This window comes from Ambystoma mexicanum, chromosome 2q (genome assembly GCF_040938575.1).
Source record: "Ambystoma mexicanum isolate Mex_15411 chromosome 2q, UKY_AmexF1_1, whole genome shotgun sequence".
Taxonomy (NCBI): Eukaryota; Metazoa; Chordata; class Amphibia; order Caudata; family Ambystomatidae; genus Ambystoma; species Ambystoma mexicanum.
The window spans coordinates 256,174,718-256,201,695 of NC_090924.1; the positions used below are offsets into that span (position 1 = coordinate 256,174,718).

Here is a 26,978-nt window from a genome sequence, read left to right on the forward strand (position 1 = left end):
GATGCCATTCGGCCTGGTCAACGCCCCCGCTGTCTTTCAGAGGTATATGGATAAGGTGTTCGCAGACATGTTATTTATCTCGGTGGTAGTGTATCTGGATGATATCCTAGTATACTCTCAATCACTAAACGAACACAGGTCACTAGTGAGAAAGGTACTCCAACGTCTTCTTGAACACCAACTTTTGGTGAAACCGGAAAAATGCATATTCGAGTCCACTTCCGTATCCTACCTGGGATTCGTTTTGTCAGGGGACGGCATAGAGATGGACCCAGCCAAGGTTAAGGCTATCATGGAGTGGAGAGAACCCAGCACTATCAAGGAACTACAAAGCTTCTTAGGGTTAGCCAACTTTAACAGAAGATTTATACCTACCTTCTCCAATCTAGTGCTTCCTCTCACGTCCCTGCTCAAGAAAGGAGTCAAGTTTACTTTGGGAGATGAACAAAGGAGAGCAATTCAGGCTCTTAAGGAATGTTTTTCCACCGCTCCCATTTTGATACAGCCGGATCAGACTATACCATACATCCTGGAGACAGATGCTTCGATAGGAGCTGTAGGTGCTATCCTGTTACAGAAGACAGCCGATGAAATTGAACACCCGGTGGCGTATTTCTCGAAGACCCTCACCAGTAGTGAACGAAACTTCTCCGTCTTAGAGAGAGAACTTTTAGCCATCAAGTTCGCCTGCCAGGAATGGCGACATCCCTTACAAGGCGCAACCCATCCCTTCGTGATCAGGACTGACCATCGCAATCTCCGAGTACTACAACAAATGGAGTGCACCAATGCCCGACATGCCCGGTGGGCATATTTCTTCCTACAGTTCGATTTCATACTAACTTATATCCCGGGCACAGAAAACAAGAAGGCAGATGCCTTATCCCGGAGTATCGGAGACGGCTCAGGAACCTACAATGAACATGACTACCTTTTCCCAAATCTCAAGATTGTAGCTTCCACTGTCTCATTTTTCCGAGATCTGATACCTCAGTATCAGTGCGGTGCAAGATTACCCGCCTCAGTCATCCAAGGCAAGGATGGACTGTACTATCATGGTCACGCCCTGTTCGTTCCCACCAAAGAGCTCCAGAAGCTCGTCCTTTCGTGGTGCCATGATACCCCCTTGTCGGGTCACCCAGGCATCAGAAAGACCTATGAACTCTTGCAAAGAGGCTTTTGGTGGCCAAGATTAAAGACTGATGTATATCAGTATGTTACCTCCTGTTCAATCTGTGCCTCTAACAAATACCGAACCGGTAAACCACTCGGACTCTTACAACAACATACCTTACCGTCACGACCATGGGAACATATCTCTACAGATTTCATCGTTGATCTTCCCCCGTCTGATGGCATGACGGTGATTATGGTCACAATAGATTCATTTAGCAAACTGGCCCATTTTTCGGCCTTTAAACAAATCCCTTCAGCTTCTGAGACAGCTGATATCTTCCTCCGAGATATAGTCCGTCTACACGGTCTGCCCCAGACCATTGTATCCGACCGAGGACCTCGGTTTACGTCCTAATTCTGGGCTTTGCTTTGTCAGGTCTTGGGTATCAACAGAGCCCTCTCTTCGGGATACCACCCCCAGAGCAACGGACAAACCGAAAGGTTAAACGCAAACCTGGAACAGTACTTAAGGTGTTTCTGCAGCAACCAACAAGAGAGATGGCATAGTTTCCTTTCTCAAGCAGAGTTTGCTTATAATAATACCCTGCATACCACTATCCAAATGAGCCCTTTTCTGTGCACGTATGGATTTCATCCCAAACACCTACCGGGGTTGGGCTCCCTAGCCACTAAGATTCCAGCTCTGGACGGTGTGATACAGGAACTGCAGGAGGTTCATGATCTCGCCAAGAAGGCACACCAACTCAGTCAACAATCACAGAAGAGATGGGCAGATAGGAGCAGAGCTTCCAACCCTACGTGGAAACCAGGACAACTAGTCTGTTTATCTACTAAGTTTCTTCCCAGATGGGTTCATGCTGGAAAATTCTCCCCCCGTTATCTTGGACCGTTTTCCATTCTCCAACAGGTCAACCCGGTTGCTTTTCGACTCAAACTTCCGGACTATCTCAAAAGGGTTCACCCGGTGTTTCACGTCTCTTTGCTCAAAGAGTACAAGGCAGACCCGTTCCTTAGACCCTTCCACAAGAGTCGAACCCAGGTACGTTCCCTTCCAGAAGAATACGAAGTAGCATACCTAGTGGACTCCAGATATCACAGAGATCAGGCTCCAATACCTGGTTCACTGGAAGGGCTATCCCGTGGAAGAGAGGTCTTGGGAACCAGTAAGTCATATTCATGCCCCTCGGCTCTTGAGGAAGTTTCATCGCCTTCACCCGGGCAAGCCGGGGGGTTCCCTGAGAGGAAGGGGGTATACTGTCAGGAACCAAGATTGGAAGCATTGGTATCGATGGCGGTTCAGACGGTGAACGGTCTAGTCCTCATCCAACATGGCGCCCAACAGGACAATGGAGCTTATATATATCCGGCTCCGCCCACTTTTCGGCGCGTTGTATCTGTTATTTCACGCTCTCATCGCTCCCATCTCGGATTATTGCCTTCCTGTGTATTTCTCCTACTCCTCTTAACTCCCTGGTTCCCTATCTTTACTCCTATTGCCTTACCTTCCCTTTATCCCGTGTTCGCTACGGTCTGCTCTGCACTCACCTTTTTCCGCGGTTACTACAGCTGCGGTACCTTTCCGCTTCTCTATTTCCTCCTTACCTTAAACTTCACCCTCGCTCTCCGGCCACGAAGGTGCTCGCGCACTGTGTTCCGCGTCCGGAGGCAGGAGCTTTCTTACGTGACTTGCTGTTCCTTCAGCCCTTCTGACTGGTTGTTTCTTCCGCTCTCAGGGAAGCGCTGTGCCGGTTGTGGTACCGGTCGCCTCCGAGTTTCCTAGAGCCTTTATCCCTTCCCTACCTTTACGTCCCCTTCGGCGTATACCTGCCGGCGAAGGGTTCCCTTCATCTCGCCGGATTCAGGGGTTAGTACTATTCCAGACTACGCCTTCTCTCGGCAGTCCTTCTCTTTCCTTCTCTTTCCTTCTCTTTTCTTCTCTTTTCTTCTCTTTTCTTCTACTCACAGTATCCCGTTACTTTTCTATACCTTCCCTCCGTGTCCTGGTTCCCGGCCTCTTGAGTTCCTGCCATCTCACACGTTGACTACTTCATCAACTCTGACATCATTGAAACATACCATCTAAAGAACCCATCTAGGGACTAGGGTTTTTTCCGCCTTCGGGCTTTTTCCCTAGAACTGAGGCTGGCCCCCTGGGGTTCCCCGGTGATAGGTTCACTCTTCTGTCAAGGTGGCCTCCGGAGGGGCCAGACCTTATCTTCACGAAAAGAAGACCAGAACACCGAAAGTCAGGGTTCCAAGGACTATAAAGAAGCAAGGCAAAGTTGATACTGAACCTAGTGTACGTGCCTCGGAGGAGACAGGTGAGGAGAAGGGGGAGGTGGACTCGGAACCGGACAGCTAGCACTGTGCCAAAACCAATCTCTTAGTGTAAAATAATCTAATTAAAACTATTTTAACCTATTTAGAACTACCTCATAGGAATCGTGTGTGTCATTCTGTCCTTTTTAAAGCTGAAAACTGTCACCTGTCATTTTGAACTTTTAAATATCAAATCTGAAAAACGACCTTCACAAAATCGTCCGTTTCTCCGGAACCGTTTGTGCTAGGAGCGAAATTTAACTTTTATCTTAAAGCTAACATTCTACGCTTTCCAACGAACCTGCTGAAATGCCTCAGCCATTTTGCATCGTGGTAGAGATCGAAATGGTTGTTTCCATATCAGGATGACTATATCAAGACCCTACAAATGGAGAAGGAGCCTGGATGGAAAAGCAAGATGCTTATGTATCCTGCTGCTGTAGGACAGGATGAGGTGATCATTGAAGAGAATTAATTGTCCTGATGTGACGGAAATAGCAGGATTGCCTGGATGTTGGGAACAAACTCAACTATTGATGTATGGACGAGTGCATACCAAGAAGGGATGGGGAGAAGGAATGATGTCCTGTGCAGCTCATCTGCTGAAAACAGATTACATACAAGTGCAGAAAGTGAATGATGGGTGCTTAAAGTCATGGGCCAACCACTCCAAGATACTGACATGGGTAGAAGACGAATCAGGCCCAGTAGTTGTGATCCCATTGGTTAATGTGAGACTATGCTTCCGAAGACATGGAAAGAACCTTGTGGGATATAACAAAGAATGCAAGACCACGATTGACGTTCCCAGAATGGAAGAAGGGACAGCTGTCCTTATGGATCGATATTGAGCTTGTGGTTCTAGAGCCTATATGAAGTTGCCCAAGGATTGGGGTGGAGAAAGTTCCCTGGTGCTCATCCATGTTAAAGCATTAGTGATTCCTCTGAGCGACCTAAACGTTGGTGAATTTCCAAGGGTGGATGACCATTTGAGAAAAAGTAGATCACTTGAACCCATATGGACGAAAAGAGAACATTATTTCTCAGCCAAATCAATAACAGCGTATGAAACTATTGCTGAAGAGCACAAGTTGTTCAGTAAGACTGCTATGATAATGACTGCTGTATTCATGCCTGGAATTCATACAGTGGCAAACCCCAAATGGTTGCAAATCAGCAGATGGGAGCTTCTGCAGACAATCAATGCCACCATAAAGGGATTCAATGACATTAAAGAAGAGCTGGGGGCCATACAATTGATGACCCTCCAGAATAGGTATGTCTTTGATTTGATTGCAGAGATGGAAGAAAGAGTTTGCACCAAATTCAGGCCATCATGTTGCACATGTATACCTTCTCACGACGGCCAGAATGGGACTGTGACAGAGGCCATAACGATGTTGACAGACCTGCATACCAAGATCGAAGTCGAGACAGATGACATTGAAGATGACAGTTGTTTTACCTCCTTGTTTTCGTGGATTCCTCAGTGGTTGGCGAATTTACTCAAGGTTCTTGGAGTAATACTGATGCTAGTAAAGTTTGGATTCTGTATAGTCAGGTTGGTAATTGCCCAATGCAAGAAAATGGCAAAGGAGGTAGTAGGAATGAAGATTGTGATTGATGTCAAAAATGAACCAAATGCCAAGGAGCTGACTGATGACACTATCAGAAAATACATAGAGGCCAGCATCATGGCACCTAAGGGAATTAAGTTTCTGTATCCAAAGAATCATAAGAGGTACGTGGGACAATGGGTCTATTGTACACAGAAACAACAATGTAACTACATGACCTGGAGTGGAGATGCACATGTCAAAACAGCAAGCCCCCTGAGGAGGGTGATGCTGATATGGACACCAAAGAAACACTTCTTCAAGAGAAACATACAAGATGTAGACAAACCTGAGGAGGTGGTCGAGAACACGACCAGAGGGGGGAATGTAGAGGAGCAGCTACATGCCTCTGCAGGAAACCCTGCCCCCGTCATCCCATATGTTGGAGACCTGAGATTGTGCCGTGTTTGACACCAGCAGTTCTGCCAATACCGCAGCGTGTGTTTGAAAGAAGATACCCATTGAGACAACCCTACCGAATGTATCCCCGTGTTAGAACTGATATAATATTGTTTCGTCCTCATCGTATATGTTGGCCTATGCCCAGTCGCTTTGCGAGGAAATCCGTATTACAAGGTTGTGACCTCAAGTGAATCAAGCCTCCATTTAGGTTAGAACCGCCATTTTGGGGTTTTGTACAAAGTCACCCTGTAATCTAAAATGGCCGTCTCGTGTGCTCTTGTTCTTGCCTGAACCTCTTCAACCTCTGTAGGAGAGTTAATGTCCAACCTGCCTTCAGGCCATGTTAGGATCATGTAGACCTTATCCTTTGTTGACCTCGGGAGCAGGGGATAACTTGAATCAGCAATGCTAAACTACAGGTATACAAGAACAGTAATGCTATCCGAATATAATATGCAAAACATTTGTTTGATCTGTATTAAAACCATATGTAAAGAGTGTAACGTTAAATTAAAGAATAATGGAGTGTGTTAGTAAATGTATTTAAAGGTAAACCGCATGCACGAGATATGTAAATTGGGAAAGTGAACCTGGCGCGACCCTAGCCCAATGTATTATTAACTTGTAAGAAGCTGGACATCATTTTTACAAATTGTATAAATACGTCGATGTCCAGCTAGTAAATTCTGCTCACTGCTCACATTGAACCCTGCTGGTGGTCTCTGTGATGTATTGATGGCCAAATAGCTATTTGTGTACTTTGTTGAATACTGTTCAGTTTTGTAATAAAGATTCTGGGAATCTTTATAAGCCTGTGTCGGTGTATTTTCCTTTGCTTGGTGTAACAGCGGTAATATTGTATATTTTTCTGATTCCACAGATGGCGCCCGAATAGGGACCCTCAAGATTGACTTTGTCTCGTTGAAGGTTGGCTCGGCTATCGGACCGGGATCGGACGGTGCCAGCAGAAACGGCCACTCTAGATGAGAAGCGAATTCGTCGACAAAACTGCACAATCCGATCCCTGAACGGTGAGCTGTAGCCCGAGATGACGTCTTGACGAGGGTCCATACATTCGAGGTGGGTAAATTTTCCGAAAATCACCAGACACGTGGGTCCTTAGCATTGTCCTTAGTAACCCGATCGGGCCTCCCAGTCCTTTGGTCAGGTGAATCGTGTCCCGATTCTTAATCTAACCCTGACAATTTGAATTTGGAGCATTGTACTCGCAAGCACAATTATTTAACCAGGTAACACCAAAACTTTGATATGCCTGGGAAATTGTCTGCCTGCTTTAGGGCATTATTCCGCAGCGACAGACAATCTTTGGAAGATAGCCATCCCGCACCACAGGAGGGGTCGCCGGCATGTACTATGTACTGTAAGAAAGGCTTTGGTAGTATAGCATTTAATCACATTTGGCACAGACAGATCAGACATAATTCTAATCTTTGGTGGCCAACCAATGGTAGTTTTGAAATCCCTCGTATAGAATATTTAGAGTCTGTATTAGTAAAGAAAAGGGCTAGACCTGCAGCATTTGACGCATTGCACAGTTGGAAAACAGAAGCTTTGCAGCAACAAAAGAGTAGAGAGAAACATATGCGTAGACATATGACAAGTGTCGAAAAGGCATGATTATATGATCAAAATAAACAATTGGAGTCAGTTAGGAACACAGACAGGGCGTTTCAATTAGGCATTCAGAAAATCTACCCTTCAAAAGATTTTCATACGTCAGATGAATTGATTAATAAACATTTGCATGAACGAAGGCCCGATGCCTCCGCGCCGCCTCCGTACGTCCCTCCTCCTGGCGCTTTAACCCTTCCCGTTGTTGTTCCCCCTCCTATAGTTCCTCCGGTCCTCCCTGCTGTTCTTCCTGTTCTTCCAGCCGTCGCTCCTATCCCTGCCACCTTGCCTCCAACTGTTGATATTCAGAATGTGCCTACTCTTCTTCTTCCAAGTGATTCTGCATTGCTTATAGTAGACCAGGGAGTGAGACCAAGGGTTGTGACTCGTAATACTGTGTACCCAGACAATAAGAGTGAATTGATTGCTTGGGCTAAACATTGTATGGAGAAGGGTGAACAAGCCAATGTTTTTTCCACACTCGAAAATTTAAAAAGTATTCCTGAGAAAAATGTTTTTATTGAAGGATTAGGGACTTATTTGAGTATAATGTGGAATAGACTAAATTATTTAGATTTCCCACAAGGGTTATGGGATTTGAACGCCTTAGCATTGTCCACCGATACTACGGAGAAGGTATATGAGCATGTTGAGAGGATTTTTGAGTATAGGAAGGAGTTGGAAGGGATACAGAATGAGGAAGCAGATGGTGATAGTTTAGGTATTATGTACTTACAGAAACGGTTTTCTCCTCACCGTGAATTAAAAGGTGAGGAAGCACGAATTTGTATGAAGGATGCGATAAGATGGATTTCGGATATGTCGATAACTCTAGATGAAGTATATGACACATATAGTCAGTATACTTTAGAAATGCAAAAGAAAGTGATACAGGTTATGGTAGAATACCTGCAGAATGAGTGTGTAAGAAGAAAGATTTGTTGTCCCGCAGAATTGTTGAGTGTTTATAAGAGAGCCTTTTCGATTGATACTTCTTCGACTGCCCTAGCGCTTGATTTGGCTCTGTTGCTTAGTAAGCGTTCAGAGCTGCCTGCTTCTCAGTTGCCTATGAGAGAGGTCCCTCCGACATTTGTCCCGAAAGTTGAGATTGCGGCTGATGCTGCATGAGGGATAGTCACCGGAGAAATGCCTGCACATTACGTTTCACAGTTTGTTCACGTCCCGTTTTCAAGACAGGAAGTGAACACCATAAAGCAATCTATTCCCGATATAAGAAAGAATCCAACCGGATTCTATAAAGAAACAGAGTCGGTCTTACTGTCGTCGGTATTCACCTTAAGTGATATTGACCTATTATTTCCCGTACTCCTGCCAGTTGATTTGTGGAAACAGATTAGGACTATAGATGACATACCTGGGTTGGGAGATACATAGGATAACATGGTTAGACTAGATAGAGGAAGACCAGCTGGCGAACGACCGCCTCAAGTGATATTAACCTTGCCTGATAGAATCATTGTAAAATTGAAAACTATGGTTCCTGAAAAAAGAATCATTTGGGACAAGCTTACGGCCTGTGTCCAAGGAAAGTCTGAGCGTGCTACCGATTTCTTCAATCGGTTCGAGCAGGTATTCTCAGATTTCAGTGGACAAGACTTAGGCACAGAGTCAGGGAAAAGGCTGTTTGTCGACAAATTTGTACGTGGATTGCTGCCTGACATCCAGTTACAGATTATGTCTTCTGAAAGTGCTTGGCAGGCGCAGTCTCAATCAGAAGTACTGCATATGGCTCAGTACTATGAAAATCGTGTAAATACTGAAAAGGAAAAACTTGAGAAAAAAAAGGTCACCTGAAAACTAAAGTTTTATTACAGCAGATTGTTTGAAGCCCTAGAGGGGGTAATCAATTTAGAGGTCAGTACATTCCACAGGGAAGTGCGCCCTTGGCTCTGGTAACCATTAACCAGTGTGCCTATTGCCGGCAGGAAGGCCACTGGCGCGCACAATGTCCGACCTTGCAGCAAAGGTCATTTGGGAACATGGGTAGACGATCCAGAGGTCGCCCAGGTGCAGGGGCCCTGGCAGAGGTCAGTTTGCACCAGAATTACAGCAACCTACTTCACAAGATAAGCAAGGTTCAAATGTGGATAATAGAAACATTTTTTATCACCCTTCTGCCACGTACCTCTGTGAAGAGCTTCCCTTTGAGAATATTCTGTTTCGCTAGGATTGCCCGAAGCAGGATTTAGAACCTACGCCTATTCCCGTTCATCAGAAAGGCCCCTACGTTGAGATGGAGGTGGGAAATAGGAAGCATCTATTTTTAGTAGATACGGGAGCACAGAAATGTTCCATTGATCATTCACAGGTTCCAAATATTCCCCTGTCAGGGCAGTCCAACATTTCCGTAGGGTTTTCAGGCACACCTGTAGTTTGTCCGGTCTCTTTACCGGTACCGATAACACCGGATCCCTTCACGGAACAGTGTCCATTTCTACTTACCACAAACTGTGGGGAGAACTTGCTGGGGCTAAATTTGTTGAAGGCATTGCATGCAGTAATACATTGCTCTACGGACGGAGTTCGGTTAACAATTTCACCTCAGCAATCATTCGCCTCTGAGTTTTTGACTCGACCTTTACTGCCAGAATTCAGTAATGTCCCAGAATGCTTATGAGCAATTGATGATAATGATGTGGGCATTCTTCAAATTGAACCTGTTAAAATTATTTTGAAACATGGAGTAAAATTGCCTCGCATCCTGCAATATAAGATCTCAGTTGAAGGCGAACAGGCTTTGAAATGTATAGTTTCTGATTTTGTACATCGTGGAGTCATTGAGGAGATTACAGGTAGCATATGTAACAGCCCCATTTTGCCAGTATACAAAAAAGGTGATAATGCGATTCCCTTTCGTTTTATAATTATTTACGTGCTATTAACAAAATTGTGGCTCCTCAATTTCCTATTGTACCTGATGTTACAACGATACTAACCATGATTCCGGCTTCTGCCACTCATTTTAGCGTTGTTGATCTTAAAAACGCATTTTTCAGTATTCCCATACACGAGGATAGCAGGTATTTGTTTGTGTTTACACTAGGTGAACGCTCGTTTACGTTCACTCGTGCACCACAAGGGTACACTGAGAGTCCAAGTATTTATAGTAGGGCATTGAAAGAGCAGCTCGATACTCTCGAGTTGCCTACCACTTGCACATTACTACAGTATGTAATTGACCTCCTCTTGGCTGGTGATTCTGAGAGTGCCTTTAAAGAAGGCACTGTGTTGTTGCTTTGTCATCTAGCGAAACATGGCCACAAAGCTTCACTTAAAAAATTCCAATATTGTTGTCAGGAGGTCGCTTATTTAGGCTACCTCCTGTCAAAGGAGGGAAGACGGTTGACACCTGAACGAATAAAGACTATTTCTGGCATTTCTGTCCCAAATACCCAGAAGGAAGATAGAGCCCTCATAGGTATGGCTTCTTATTGTAGATTGTGGATCCCTAACTTTTCGTTAACGATTAAACCAATGCTGGCTTTGACTGAGAAGGGCATTTCTTTGCCATTGCCATGGATTTTGGAACACCAGACAAATCCGCGCTGTGTTCGGCGCCGGTTTTAGGAACTCTGAATTATGACAAGGCCTTTGTATTGTTTGTGCATGAACGTGATGGATGTGCTTTGGCTGTATTAACGCAGGAGCATGGAGGGAAGAATAGGCCGTGCGGTTACTATTCCTCCGCCCTTGATCCTGTAGCATGCGCTTTGCCAAGATGTTTGCGCGCTGTTGCTGCTGCTGCTGCGTCTGTTAAAACAGAGCGAGGGAATGGTCTTGGGTCATGCGTTAACCCTAATGGTACCTCACTCTGTAGATATTTTATTGAATAGAACTCAAACGCAACACCTCACTTCTGCAAGATTGACAAGATATGAACTAATCTTGTTTGCCCCCCACATTCAAATTCAGAGGTGTTGTGTATTAAATCCGGCTAAACTTTTACCTGTCTCGCAAGATACTGCTGATGGTGGCGATACGTCACACGATTGCCTTTATATGACAGAACAGGAGACTAAAGGCAGAATCGATCTGAAAGACACGCCTTTGAATAGCCCACAAGGAGAGCTATTTTGTTATGGCTCTTGTTTTAAACTTGCAGACGGTACATCCACGGCTGCTTATGCTGTTACTACTTTAAGCACGGTTGTGGAAACTAAAAGAATTATGCATAACTCTGTGCAGGCCGCAGAAATTATAGCGTTAACCCGAGCTTGTGAACTTTCTGAAGGGCTTAGAGTGAATATATATACCGATAGTCAGTATGCTTTTTGGGTGGCCCACAATTTCAGTAGACTTTGGAAAGAATGAGGTTTCTTGACCTCGCACGGAACGAAAATCCAGCACGGCACTTTAATAGTGCGATTACTTTCAGCACTTGCACTCCCTGTTCAGTTAGCTATCATAAAATGTTCAGCACATCAAAAGGTTACAGATGATGTAGAAAAGGGGAATGCTTTCGCCGATCAGATAGCTAAACAAACTGCTACTGATTTCAGTTCAGAAATGTATGCTGTAAAAGAAATTGTAAACGTTTGCACTTTGGGTGAAAGTATCGATGCTGTAAAAGATATTTAAGCAGATGCTACCACAGAGGAAACTAAGAGATGGATCGAGGGTGCAGGGAGATTGCATGACGATGGGTGTTGGGTAGACAATATTGAAGGAAAATGGTTACTCCCTGACGCCTACATTACAATGATGGTTATTATGGCTCATGGTCCGACACATGTTTGCGCGCGTACATTAACAAAAATGCTACACAGTGTATGGGTCAATGATAAGATTTTCAAAACCGCGGAGCGTTTTGTCCAAAGCTGCATGGTCTGCTTGCAGCACAATGTAGGAAAAGGTACCTCGACACCTAGAGGAAGTTTCGCTCCACCTTCTATTCCGTTTGAGGTTATTCATTTAGATTTTATTGAAATGGAACGTTGTAACAATCTGAAATATGTGTTGGTTGTCATTGGTGCCTTTAGTAAATGGGTCGAGGCCTTCCCGGTTAGAGATGCAACGGCCATAACCACGGCAAAAACTCTGTTGAAAGAATTTTTTCCTAGGTTCGGGCTGCCGAGAGTCATCTGGTCAGATACTGGGCCACACTTTATTGTTACTATAATCCTACAAATTTGCAAAGGATTAAAGATTGACAAACGGTTCCATTCAGCTAGACATGCCCAAAGTGCTGGATTAGTGGAAAGGCACAACGGCATTATAAAGAACAAACTCGCTAAGACGTGTGCTGGCACCAAGCTAAAATAGCCGGACGCCTTACCGATCGTGTTGCTATCGATGAGAACAACCCCTCAAACTAAGACTGGGCTCTCTCCCTTTGAGGTGGTAATGGGGAGACCTGCTAATATTTGGGGTATGCCAAAAAGTCGCTCATTGCGGGACATAGAAAATGTGCTTCTTTCAGATTACTGTAACCAGTTGACTAAAAATCTGTTTTCGATGTATCACCAGGTGCGAGAGGCATTACCTGTGCGCTATGAGGGTCATGGTCACAGTCTACGACCGGGGGACTGGATCCTCACGAAAGTTTTTGAGAGGTCGTCTTGCCTTGCACCTCGAGGGAGGGGTCCCTACCAAATCCTGCTAGTCACCCAGACTGCTGTGCGGGTAGCGGGTCGTAAAAACTGGATTCATGGGACGCACACCAAACGGATCCCGCAGCCCGTGCCATATGATACAGAAGATAAAGAATCTCTTCCCACTGCTGTAACTAGTGTGCCTGAAACAGCAACAACCAACAAGGGAGAATCGGAGACCGCTTCAGAATCTGCAAGGCCGGACAAAACGGCCATCTTGTCTCTGCACTCCCCAACAGTGGAACTTCCGGATCAATCCTTTTCTGATCCCATTTCCGTCCATTTGCCACTTCCAGGAGGAAGTGACGACACTTTGTCCTCACCAGAAACTGCAAAATATAATTTGTGCCCAAGGAAGTAAACGTACAGCATGGTCTGACTTTGCGATTGAGAAAATCATTTGAAGGCTTGCCTTTTGGCCCGACTGTACGGGAAGATTCTGTTGGCTAAGGGTTGTGGGAAAGACATTAAGAAGACGCGCGACTGGAGTCGCCAGCAAACAAACAATTGGTGTTTTTTCGGTTGAAGACGACAATGCCTGCACCCGCTACCGCTCGTACCGAACTTTTAGATAAACATATGACTAACAGAGACAATGATCAAGCATGTAAGGGGACCCCCAAAGTGTATTGTTGCCTTTTTGTGATAATTACTGGATTTTTAGTAACTGTTGGGTTTGGGTTATGGTATCTGGAGGAAGCATATCCGTTAGAGGACTTTTTACCTATTGACAATGTATCTGTTATTCCCACTCCTTCCGTGCAATTGCATACTTTGTCGCCTAGAGATTCTTTGCATAGACTGAACTATCAGAATAATACTCTTTTGTAAATAATGAATGCCACTCATGTAATTTTTAATAAGACCAATTGTTGGATCTGTTCGCATTTACCGCAACATGGGGAAAAGGGGCTAGGTTGGTATATGTATTCCTTACCTTTGACAACTGCCTGTTACGCTTCTCTTAGAGCACTATTTTTTGGTCGATGGAATGACAGCATCTCAGGGAACTTTGATGATACAAATTTAAATAACTTTGAGAAGAATGTTTTGATGCCCCTGGGATGCTCACTTTTTGCAAATAGTAGTAAGCCAAACGTTGCTTCTGTTAGGCCCTCTGATAGATTGTCTCGTCCCTTTCAGTCTTTAATCTCTTTCAAAATGGCTCCTATAGGCAATAAGGATGCCACGCCTCCATCTTATTCTGTTACCCATAGCCCCGATTCAGTATCCTTCTGCATACAGAGGAATGGAACACGGTCAATGGGTAATTTTAGAAAGTGCGCCAACGTTGCGAATTTGACTAGTGAAAACAGACCTCTGTACGTAGGCGAACCTGTCTATTTTGTTTGCGGTAATGTGGCATTTCCATGGTTGCCCAGGGATTGGCAAGGAACCTGTTATTTAGGGATTCTATTACCTGGGGTATTTATTGCCAGTATTGCAGAAATTTCGAAGAGTCGTCCACGACGAGGTGTGAAAGGGGATACTCCAGCACAAACTCTAAGGGTCATTATGAAAACCTTCGTGCCATTTTTTGGGCAAATTACGAATTCAGAAGATATCAGGGGACTAGCGAGAGTATTGGAGAGAACCATCAACTGGATCACTGACATACTCTATTAGAGCAGAGAGCAATAAGATTAGTGGCTCTTCAGAACCGGATGGCATTAGATGTCATTCTGGTCGAGCGTGGAGGAGTATGTAAATTAGTGGGGTCCGCTTGCTGCGTTTACGTACCAGACTCCTCTCCAACGATCTTTAGGGCTATCCAAAATCTACATGTTCTTAGTTCAGAAGTACATGTTCCTGAAGGAAACTGGGAACTTAGTGCATGGTTTTGGGACCTCCTACGGTCATGGGGATGGAAGTTGTTCTTGGCCCTGATGATTATCTTGGGAAGTTTTTTGTTTCTTTGCTGTTGTATGCAGTGTCTCCCTGGTATATGCTCAGTATTAGGGGGATGTTGCGCGCAAGCAACAAGTGTACTAGGGCATAAAATATACCCCCCAGAGAAGGTTTCCAAAGAGTATGGGCCTCATTACACGGTAGGTGGTAAGGGTTTACCGGTACCGGTATTTTACCGGTACCGGTAAACCCTTACCGTCTTACTACGAGGTCCCTTTGCCGGGTGGAGAATTTAACGCCTGGTTTTTGCAGGCGTTAAAAACCAACCCGCAAAGGGACCAGGGAGCTAATTACGGTACCGCAATTTGCAGTGCCGTAATTAGCACCTTCCCCATTCCCATTATGCCCTATGGGGCAAAAATGGGGAAGGGCAATGGGGGAAGAGGGAATTACCGCCCCACTAACCTTGGAATAGGGCGGTCATTCCCCTTTCCACCAAGGCAGTGCCGGTATTTTACCGGCATGGACCAAGGTGCTAATAGCTAATAGCACCTTGGTCCACCGCCATCCGTGTAATGAGGCCCTATGTGTTAAAAGAAACTCTGGTGTCAGATCTAATGGCAATAGATATGTCCGACAATGATTCGGGATGTATAGACATTGAAATGTGGAGTTAATCGTAAAGCAATTTAAGGTAGTTTAGCACTTGGCATAGGCCAAAAGGAGGGTTTGTTAGAACTGATATAATATTGTTTCGTCCTCATCGTATATGTTGGCCTATGCCCAGTCGCTTTTGCGAGGAAATCCGTATTACAAGGTCGTGACCACAAGTGAATCAAGCCTCCATTTAGGTTAGAACCGCCATTTTGGGGTTTTGTACAAAGTCACCCTATAATCTAAAATGCCGTCTTGTGTGCTCTTGTTCTTGCCTTAACCTCTTCAACCTCTGTAGGAGAGTTAATGTCCAACCTGCCTTCAGGCCACATGTTAGGGTCATGTAGACCTTGTCCTTTGTTGACCTCTGGAGCAGGGCATAACTTGAATCAGCAATGCTAAACTACAAGTATACAAGAACAGTAATGCTATCCGAATATAATATGCGAAACATTTGTTTGATCTGTATTAAAACCATATGTAAAGAGTGTAACGTTAAATGAAAGAATAATGGACCGCATGCACGAGATATGTAAATTAGGAAAGTGAACCTGGCGCGACTCTAGCCCAAAGTATTATTAACTTGTAAGAGGCTTGACATCATTTTTACAAATTGTATAAATACATCGATGTCCAGCTAGCAAATTCTGCTCCCTGCTCACATTGAACCCTGCTGGTGGTCTCTGTGATGTATTGACGGTCAAATAGCTATTTATGTACTTTGTTGAATACTGTTCAGTTTTGTAATAAAGATTCTGGGAATCTTTATAAGCCTGTGTCGGTTTATTTTCCTTTGCTTGGTGTAACAGCCGTAATATTGTATTTTTTTCTGATTCCACACCCAAAGTGATGACAACCTAAGTGAGGAACTCCCTGAAGGAATATGAGAAAGAGCAAATAAAAGGAGTTAGTGACATCACAAAAGAGCATGTACAACGTTTTGAGATACTGGCTGAAATAGATGTAGAGATCCTGAGGAGACTAATGACAAAGTAAAGAATCAAGTGAACTTTTAAATACGAAAAAGGGGATTACACATGCACGAAGTGCTGCAGCAAATCAACCGTTCAATAATTGTACAGATGCTGAAATGCAAGGTAGACTAAGTCATCGTAGAAGATGGTTATAAGTAGTGAATAGAGCGCAGAAGAAGCCGCCATTGTATAGAAGCTGGACATCAGTATCATGAATTAAGTACGCCAGGACCCATGAAGCGGGAAGGGAAAACGGTGTTGCAGCAAGAATAAGCAGAATCGTGGAGCTGCATGGCGAGGTTGTCTGCCCTGGAGTCAAGACTGAAGCAGCCAAGATATGTTATCTATTCTTGAAAGAAGCGAACGTGCACAGGATGAATCATCCCTTGTTAAGGTGCAAAGAAAGAACACCAAGAGTGCCACGTTTAATTCACTTAGAGCATTTAAAACCTACAAAATATGCCAAATCATGGTCTCCTGTCACGTGAGCCAAGGATGAAAATAACACACAGAATTACACAGGGCCTTGATGACCGAATATTTGTGAACACACACACACAGCTCCCTATGGGTTGATAATCCATATCGAACCACGCATTTTCCTTCATCAGATCCTCTTTCAAGAACATTGGAGTTATGTTATGAACAAGGGCGCGAGAGATTGGCTGATACTTAAACACTTAGAATGGTGTTTTCTCACTGTATAGAACATACTAACAGTGGTGTTTTGATTTACTAGCATGCAGCATGTATTATTTAACACAAATTAATTGGGCAGCCATAGAACTTTCCCTTCTTTTAATTTTAGCAGAGAAGGTACTTTGGAGAAGCGTTAACACCCCTTTATATGCAAAAGGAATTACATTACATTGGTATAGAATCCATCTATTTAGAGGTAGTAACAATCCTCCTTGCTTTATCAATCCTCTCATGATATCAGGAGTATTCTAAAAAAATGTGTTCACCTACATCTAGAAGGCAAAAATAAATGTGCCTGACGTATGCTTGCCTGGCACTTCCAAAATGTTTGTGATGACAAAAAGATACCACAATGATAGTTTTTTCTGATATTTCTAACTGGCGACACAATGGCCTCATTACGACTGAAGCAGAACGGGTTAAGAGGCTCTGCTAAAGGAGGCAGACCCGTTAAACCCGTTCTGCCTCATTACCAGCTCCCCTCGCAGGACCCGGTAAGTAACGCCTGGTCAAACCAGGCATCCTTACCGGGTCCCACGAGGGGAAGAGGGAGCAAACAACGGGCCGCTCATAATCGGCCCATCGTTTGCACCCTCTCCCATTCCCATTGAGCCCTATTAGATGGGAATGGGGAAGGTCCGGGCCCGGGTTCCTGGAGGGAGGAATTACCCAGCCCTCTGAACTCGGAATGGCCCGGTAATTCCCCATTCTGGGAACCCAGACCTGATTTCTGCGGCAGCCATGCCGCCAACAGCGGCATGGCTACCGCCGAAGTCGTAATGAGGCCCAATGTTTTGTACAGTGACAGTTTAATTTATATTCCTCTATTCTAGGGCTTAAAATGAAAGAAACATAACAAATATGGACTACTTCTAGTGGTTGCCTGGCCCACTAATTATGAATGAACTGCTACTTTGTCCTGATGAATGCAATATGATTGACTACATTGCAGAAACTGGTTGACCACCACATGATGGAATATCCTTTACTGTTTTTGAGATACCCTCTCTTTTCTTCTCCACCACCTGAAATGCTTTTTAATCAGTCTGAGTGTTTACTGCATACAGATGTGAGTCGAATAAATGTAAACATTTTCTCCTTTTGAATGAGGTTTTGCAAATAGATTTTTTTTTTTATGAAAGTCACCCCAGTGTGGGTCACATTGGTGCAGGTCTGCCTTTGTTGTTTTTAGTTTTTTGTCATTTGTTTTTTCAGTTCATATAGGCAGCACATCACTGATATCTATGGACAATAGCCTCTAATAGAGATAGCGTAGTTCTTCTTCAGGGATTACAGTGGTGATGTTTTGCTCTAGATAAATGATACAGGGCCTCATTACAATGATGGCGCTCCTGTAATGAAGGGTGTCGGTACGGGACCTGCACCCTTCATTACGGGAGCGCCAATTACGAGGTTCCCTTTGTGGGACCCGGACCAGACGTCTGGTAAAACCAGACGTCTTTTCCGGGTCCCACGAGGGGAAGAGGGAGGTAACAACGGGCCATTTGTAATGTGCCCGTTATTACCTCCCTCCCCATTCCCATTGAGCCCTATGGGGGCTCAAATGGGAATGGGGAATGGTTCCTGCAAGGAGGAATTACCGGGTCCTCCTATGTCAGAATGACCTGGTAAGTCTGCATTGCAGGAACCTGGTAATGGAGCCCGGTTTGGAGGCAGCCATGGTGCTAATAGCTGGGTCATGTTTTACGACGCCATCTTGCGCTGGGATTGTTTTCCGTCCGTCCGTCATTAACTGTTTTACCAAGCATGTTGGTATTGTTATATGTAAAAGAGATGTGTGTTATACTGTTTGTCTCTTTGCTGCTAGTTTTAAAAGTAGAGACGTTACAAGCATAACAAGAGGCCATAGGTCTTTCGGTACAAAGAGCAGGGTGTTTAAGCTTTGAGGGACATGGTGATTGCTAGTTCCATCCTCACGACCTCCAGCTCATGAAGGAGCTGTCTTTCTAAACGCCCAGATATATCAGAAAGTGTTAATGCTACTGCAAACGTTTCAAAACGTTTGTAGTTTAAGAACGAAGACGTCGAATACTCCCCTGTCTTTAATAGAAACAACCCTCCTGAATCCTTAGCGAGTGGGATTGGTGATTATAAAATATAACAAAACAGTTCAACAAAAGACCATAAGGACATCTTGTGCTTACACAAGTGCGATATTGCATATTGGATGCAGAAAGCGCAGGGTGACATTACCCATGTGGCCATTAGAGGGCGCGCGCAGGCAACTCTGCTGCTGCAGCAGGAACTGGTGAAACAGCAGCCCGCGATGCTGCGCAGCTGAAGGCTGCAACTCTCCGCCCTGAGGGGTGTGCGCGCCCTCACATAGTGCACAGGCGGGACCGCGACGCAGGCACAGGTGATTTTTCCAAACAGCTGAGCGTGCTACGCTCGCAGGGCATTCGTCCTAATACCGGGATTCATGGCTACCGGGTAGTTGGGGCATTACGTGGGTCAGCCCACAGCCACCTGGACTGAGTGACCACACGCGAATACGGCCCATCGAAGTGCGCCACGCTCGGGTACACTGCCGGGCATCGCGCGGCCACGCCCCCGCTGCACGGCTCTCCAGTGCCTCCCAATCTTCTCAGACATCCCCCCTGCCCCCACACAAACTGCAGTCGGCGGCGCCCTGAGAGTGGCAGCTAAGCACGGGAGGCGCCGCCCAAAGCAAGGCGCGGGCCGCCACCTGTTCCCTCAGGCCTGAGGCGAGGGAGTCCCTGGTCCGGCCGACGGCGTACTGTGCCCAGGGCGCGGGAACGTGGCCCACTCTGCCGCTGGAGAAAAGTGGCCACTACCTCGCTCGCAGGGTGGCGGAATACACAGTGCAGAGCTCAATAGCGGGGGCTAGTGCCTCCCGCCCCCCACGGCCACTGGGTCGGTGGTGCGTCGGGGTCGGGTGTGGCAGTCACGCAGCGGACGAGTCAATATAAAGAGCACTTCTGCGACCCTTGCAGCGGGAACCACGGTCCGCCGGCTGTAAGGGTGGGGCTTGCAGAAAAACGCCAACCCACATAAACCCATATCTCCATAGAAAAGCATGCTGTGCTAAGCAGGAGGCACACATCAGACAGGCCCAGCACATTCCTGCAGGACCCCGAGTAGCTCTCCCCCTTTATCTAGGAAAAATGGCACGGCCTTGGGCTCTACAAGCGAACGTAGGTGAAGCCGGGGTTTGCTGCGACCTGGCAAATGGGAGCGCGGCGTGGGAGGCCCCGTTAGAGCGTTTAGCATGAGATGGCATGTTGCCCTTGCTGGGCACACGTGTTTAAATAATACGGTGACAGGCAGTTTCGCACAATTCTAGACAAGTGGCAACTCTTATCATGCCACAGGGGCAAGATAAGGTACAAATGAAACGACCTGGTCTGCCATCGCACATATGTTACATTTCGGATGCATACGCACGCTGCATTGCTGCCATGTCATATGAAGTATACATACACAATCCTACATGCCTGGCTCTCTACAGATCCCGCGCACAAGTCTCCTTACCAGCTTTGACATGCGGGTGCGCCGCCGCCCCTCTTAACGCCCTACAGTGGTAGCACACATAAAGCTTGCCCAGCACGCGGATAATAAGTGCATGTAGTGTGAGCATATTGGCGATGGATCCGCGTGTCGTGTGGTTGCTCTGACGTCGGGCCCGTCCCTGGCTGGCAGTGCACAGAAGCTCCAGAAGCCCGGCTCCTGGTGATGCCCGAGGGCTCTGTCTTGAGAGATGTCCGCGAGCGCGATTTACTGAACCCACCCAGTGCGGCAGGGAGGGCGGGTTTCATGCCTGCAGGGCCCGTGGGTTTCAGCGAATTCCCGTCCTCTAGCTCCCCCCCGCCCCGACCCCCTTCCTTATGTTTGGTGGAGGTCCTATTCACACGTTTGGGAAGCATAACGCGCCTGTGTTGTGCGGTGAGCTATAGGCCGCCGTTTACATTGGGAAACCTATTGTGCCAACATATTTCAGGCTACACGAATTAATCGCACGTACCCACTGGCTGGCAGGCCGCACAGACCGACAGATCAAGCCTTCAACCCTTCTCCTGCGCGGACACTACAATGCGCCCCCTTACAGGCAAAGCAAGCTCATCCACTCACTCCCAGGGCCCAGACAATTCCGTGCGAGCAGGGTGCGCCCCGTATTCGAGGCTGACCCCTAGTGCTTTGGGACTCATGCCCCTCGGGACCACTCGCTAGACGTGGGCGTATGCGTGGGAAAGCCGCTGTCCTGATGTCTGTCTGTTTCGCTGTTGCGCCTTGCTACCCTGTATTGTCCCGGTCAACGTGCATTTCCTGAGAGTGGCAGAGAGGCATAGATTGTCGCCACACCTCTTGTGCACGCCTCGCCCACCAGTCTGCAGTGGCACGCGCGGCATGTTTCAGAAGGCCTCCTTACCTTGCCTGCAGTGACAGGGTGGCCTGGCATGCGATCCCCGAGAGCTGTGATGCCCTCCTGTGGTCACCCCTGCCATGTCTGCAGTTGGCCTGGGTTGCAGGATCCACACAGCCCGCCTACCTTGTCTTCCAAGGGATTGTATAACCCCCCGGCCCCCCCTCCCTGCTGCACCTCTCCGCCAGTGGATCGAAATCCAACCCTCCTCGCCCTCTTCTTCCCTTGCCCATCTCTGTCAGGGGGCGCCTGGACTCATCTCTCTCTAGTCTGTACCCAGCGGGCCACGGCAGCATCGCCACGTCCTCCACCAGCCATTCCTCGCCCAGCTCCCCACCCGGGGCACTGACCCTTGCCCCTTCTTATTTCCAGCCCTGCTTTCCCGGCACTGGCAGTTTCGCGTGCCCTGCCCGGTGCCATTGCAAGCCCCCTCGCCGGCCCTGACTGCCACCCCGCGCTGGATCCCGTGCCTACCTCGCTGTGCCAGCCGGGTGGGTGCCCGTGCGCCGCGCTGGGCTGACTGACTGACTGCAGCAGGCAATTCAGCCCACTCCAGGACTTCGCCGCTTGTGGTTTGTTGCTCAGCCCAGGATCGGAAAGGGAGGGAGGCGCGAGGGGAGGGCGGCGGGGCTATAATCTTCTGCTCGGGATTATTAGTTCACTCTGCATACAACAGGCCATTGGGCTTCCTGAGCGAGGGCCTGCTCCCGAGCCCAGGAGTTTACCTGCTTGCTGCAGCCTTCGGCGGGAGGGAGCCGGCGCCCGGGCCAGGATATCACACTTTCACACCCAGGAGCACCCCGGGAGCTGATCTGCCTTCGCCAGCACGCTTTTGTGTTCATTCTGACCGCTGCCAGCTATTGCACGAGGACGGGGATTCGGGGGAAAACTTCCCCGCTGCAGCCGAGCAGACTGCCGCCTTCCTTGAGTTTTCTGTGTGATTTTTTTTTTGTGCTTTTCATTTTTTTTGGGACGGGGCGCCAGGCCCTAGACAGGTGATGGGCGTTGCGGCCGCCTTCTAGGTTGGCTGGCTGTGGGATTCCGCGTGGTCTGCCGCCCATCACAATATGCTGAAGCCTCGACGGGTCAGCTCCTGAATCGGAGACCGGAGAGAGGGGAGCCGGGGGGGAAAAACCCTGCGGACGCGGGCCACTGCCGCCATCGGACCCCCCCAGCGCCTCTCCCCCGAGGGATGGTACTGCATTTCCCAGCCCCCGGAGCCTGCCGCCAGCTCCCCCACCGCGAGCCTGCCTTCCCCTGCAGCAAAGAGTGCAGCACAACGCGATGAGGACCTGGGCTTGGATCTTGCTCTGCGTGTGCCACCTGCCCCTCGCTTCCGCGCAGGTAGGTCCCGCGCACTGGATGCCTGCATGGCCGCGCCGCTGCAGCGCTGCGGACGCAAACCTCCACCTCTCTGCCTGCTGGAAGCCAGCGCACTGTATGCTCATATTTTCACAACAGCATGTTACATTGCCTAGCACACACGGGGAACTCTGGGACTGCGTGTGGCTGGTTGGCTGCCTCTCACGTTCCTTTCAAAGTTATTGCATAGTGCAATTATTTGGAAACTCCTTGGTTGTTGAAAATAGGAAAGTGCGTTTGCCGGTTTCCCTGTTCAGTGCAAACTGTGATCACCGATTTAGCAGGAATAATTTCTGGCCGCCTCCCCCTTTCAGATCCAACGAAATGGGGAAAATGACATTTTGGGGGAGTATACATTTCCCTGTTCGAGATATATGCGTTCAATATTTAATTTCCACCCGCACGCGTTACTGAACGGCGTCAGTGGGAGTTAAAATGCACCCTACCTGGTGGAGGTTAGCCCGGGACACCCCAACCCCTTCTTCACCAGTGGGGGTAGACGGGGCTGTGGGGTGGAGGGTTAACGTGCTCGACGCAGGTCGGCGCGCAGGAACCTGTGTTGTATTAATCGAGCATTTCTAAGGCTTTAGGGGCAGGCTATGGTTTCATTCCTGAAACCACATCTGAGGAATTTTTATGGGCCCGCGAGGCCGAGACTTGAAATATCCCCCGGGCCCAGACTGCATACAGGGGGAGGGCGGGCCACGGCGCCCAGGGTGCCGCGCAGCATGTACTCTTTCCCCAGCAATAAAAGCATGCATTTTTAATGGCCTGTGGAGTGCCGTGGGGAGGCGAAACTTCTCCAGGGGCCACATGAAGGGAAATTGAAGGCAGCTTAAAGTGTGAACAGGGCAGTGGGTTGGGAGGTGGGGCAGGTTTCCACGGACTGGGGGTGCTTTCAGGCTCTTAATCTGCCAACTAATGGGCACACTGTAACACCCCGGGAGTTGATTTACGCCCCGAGAAGGCGTCACAGGTGAGAGCAGCCGTGACCCCAATGCACTGTCACTCCATAGACCCCCATAGGGGGAGAGCTGGTGGTGCCCCCGCGCAAGGCCTGGGGTTTCAGGCAGGAAGGGCACGTCTGCACCGCGATGGAGCCTGCTTTTTTTGATTGTCTATTTGTATTTGTGTTAAGGAAGCCGAGTTCCCCCCGGAGCTGCTCGAGAGGCTGTCGCACAGCGAGATCCACAGCATCAGCGACCTGCAGCGCCTCCTGGAGATTGATTCCGTAGGTAAAATCGCCTTCCTTCCTTCTTCTCTCCTCCCCTGGCTGGCGCGGGTGGGTGGCACCGCAGAGCCCTGCCCGGCGCAGGCAGCTACGCGCCGCCTGTTTAGGGATGGTTGGGTGTCTGTCTGCGTGTGGGGGGGGGGGGGGGGTAACGGGGGGATTATGTCGGCGCCGGCATCAGAGCGCAGGCCGACCAGTTACATTGCGCGCGCGCAGAGAGGCTTATGGCCCACTCCAGACACACGCACCTTCACATGCGGACTGGGCAAAGTGGCAGAGCAGCCCGCCTCACCCCCCCCCCCGATTCAACGTCGATCTTCTAGATTTCGACTGGGCCCTGAGCCTCTGATGAACTGAGCCCCCCTTTCTGGGAAAGAGGGGATCTCTCCAAGCATGGGCTGCCTCTCCACCCATGGGCGCCAAGTACGGCGTTGCACGCCAGTCAACCTGTTGAGTCTCCAAAGGTGGCAATGGCGGTGGCATTCTAAAGCGGGGTATGGCGTTTCGGGGGGGGGGGGGTGGAGTGGGGCACCAGTTTAGTAATGTTGACCTCCTCCTCGGTTAAAGCTGAGCTATATATTTCTTCTAGAGGCAAGGGCACCTGCTTATTCAAGTTTGGGGTGTATTCCGGGTATCCACTAACTGCTGGCAGAAGTGGGGGGAGCTGATGGAGGGTGCTTAAGATTTCCAATGGGGGCGGGGCAACATCAGATGATTCAGTTTGTTTGCTGTCCTAATGTGCAAGAAATACACTTCAGATCCAAGGTACAATGGTAGATGCACCGATGATGTAAGGTCGATGTGTGTGTCGACTGAGCAAGGAAGTGGACCATGGCCCGGCAGTCCTTGTCTGCTATGGAACTCAGTGTGCCTGCTGCTTGTGAGGAAGGAGCGCAAGAGTGAGTCACAAGCCGAGATCTTTGAGATGTTATTGGCCTGATTTACAAAGTGTTTCTCAATGGGATTTTCACAGTGATAAATGATTTGGCAATCAGGCCTCTATGTCTGTTCATCCATCTATCCAAACTTCCCACCCACCGACCCCGTTGTCGTTCACACCGCGGTGGGACGCTGAAGGCCCATTCTCACAATGTGAACATGGAGCACTAAAGAATGTCCCTGGAAATATGCGGAATACAATACATGCCCTGTCGTGGGAGACTGGTCACCTCCAGTTATAGGCGCTCCTTCATCTTTGCATGGTTTTGGCGGGAAGTAAACAGAAGCAGGTGTTGAATGTATAAGAACGGCTATTTCTGGGCTTATTTAGGCCACCTACATCAGTGGAATGGGCTGGTGTTATGCTCATCTGTCCACCCCTTACGAAAGAAAAAACAGGAGCTAGCACTGTCCCATGATCTGAAAGAAGGACATCTTTAACTGATAGAAAACGTGTGGCTTTTCTTGCACCTACAGGTAGCTTAAATAAACAAAAATGTAGATGACTAATTGTGCCACCTCCTATATTCATTGACTTAACTTCATCTAATTTGCTAGAATTGTCAATTGCAAAACCTTATTTACTCCTGGAATACATTTCTATCTGATGAGATTGATGCAAAAATAAAGGTATTCAATTCAATCTTTTAACATTTGGCTTTGCAATAACTCAGTTGGGTCTGATTGTTTTTGAAAACTAAAAGAATGTCCTACACGTGTTTCGCTCTTCATACAAGCTTCTTCAGGCTCCACTGTGCCAAAATATTGGTTTCAGGCATTTGCATGTCTATTCTTTACAATTAGATCTGATAGAATTCTCTTAGGATCTATTGAAGGCTGTTTTCTTAAATTGAGTGCTGACGTGTCGCCATCCCTTTTTAGCAGCATCTTATTTTGTTCTCGTGAAGTTAGCAATGGAACGTGTAGGTTCGGCATGTTCGCTGCATGGTAGGGGAGTATATGTGCAGAGATGGGGCAATTATTATATGGCATTTTGTTGAGAGTCCCAATTTATCTGAAGTATAACCCAGATTCACTGTACATTGTTATCACTGCCAAGTGCAACCCACTTAATTTGCAATACTCTGAGGAAAACGTCCCTTTTTGAATACAATAGAATCTGATCTTGTGAATATGAGTAGTTTTAATGCTTTTTCACAATATTTTAGAATTAACATTCTGAGGTTGGCATGGTGCAGTAAGGTATGCTTTTTCTAAGTTTTACTTCGGCCATGCTGCTGAAACGGTGCTCGTGGCTGCCCCATGAAGTGCATCTGTGAACTTAAGTGCACAATGCGGTTTAAAAATGATGTCTTAAAAAAATAAACCTCTTGTTCAATAGGCCTGTCAATAGCAAGAAATAACCCATAAAAATATTCTTCATGAGCAAAATTGAATGAGCACTTTTTAAAATCTTGTGTATGGTGTGTGGATACTTCACCCACCTAGAAGGCAAATTGAGTTATTTACAAAGCGGTCTATGCGCTAAATGATGTCTATGTATTAACCGCTATGTGGTGGATTAAGAAGCAGCGTTAAAAAAAAAAGAGCAGTAGGTGAAAGCACACCGTGCCAAAAGAAAGCTATTGAGGTCATGTGTCAATGAGTTACAATGATCCCCGCATGATACGTCCCCATTCTGTTGATAGTTGTATTGTGGACACACACAGCAACAGTGGCCTTAAGGAGGAAGATGGTTAAAATCTTTGTGAATGAGCATGGGGGAATCCCAATGGATGAATCTTGGATGGTAACCGCGTTGCTCTCTCAGCGTAGGCTCATTCAAGAAGTCAGCTTGAGTTAAGGCTTAGAGGTGGTGCCTGGTGGGACCTTCTCAATGGGCTGCACGGCAGCAAGATGGGTGGAGTTGGGCATGGCAGGGGGAATCCATGGGTGGAATTAGAAGTAAGCCGATGGCTGACGCAGAGCGGAAAGCATGGGTGTGGAGTTCAGTAGGAAATTAAGGAGGATGTGGATGTGCCGTAGGGCTTCGGATGCAGCTTTGATAAATGTGCAGGCGATGGCGAGAGGTAGGCGTATCTCAATGAGAAGGTGGGGGCCGTAATTAGTACGCGTGTGGGCGGAAGGCCTGAATGGCAGTTCGGGCTGCCGTTCATTAGTCTGGAGAATGGGAGTCAGGGGGTGTGGAAG

At 47.5% G+C, this 26,978-nt stretch overlaps 1 protein-coding gene and 1 long non-coding RNA gene across 3 annotated transcripts in view; one reads left to right on the top strand and one right to left on the bottom strand.

Annotated features, from left to right (window-relative positions):
• LOC138569340 (uncharacterized) overlaps nt 1-21,896 on the bottom strand; it is a 74,250-nt gene extending 52,354 nt beyond the window's left edge. Inside the window, exon 1 of the long non-coding RNA XR_011303213.1 lies at nt 21,770-21,896. This is a non-coding gene — a long non-coding RNA (uncharacterized lncRNA). The remainder of the gene's footprint in view (nt 1-21,769) is intronic.
• A 7-nt stretch (nt 21,897-21,903) lies between these two features.
• Nucleotides 21,904-26,978, top strand: part of PDGFA (platelet derived growth factor subunit A) — an 88,530-nt gene continuing 83,455 nt past the window's right edge. For both annotated transcript variants that reach the window (XM_069647237.1, XM_069647238.1), the window contains exons 1-2: nt 21,904-22,639; nt 23,796-23,892. In XM_069647237.1, the coding sequence (XP_069503338.1) occupies nt 22,580-22,639; nt 23,796-23,892 (157 nt within the window). In that variant the 5' untranslated portion in view covers nt 21,904-22,579. The remainder of the gene's footprint in view (nt 22,640-23,795; nt 23,893-26,978) is intronic.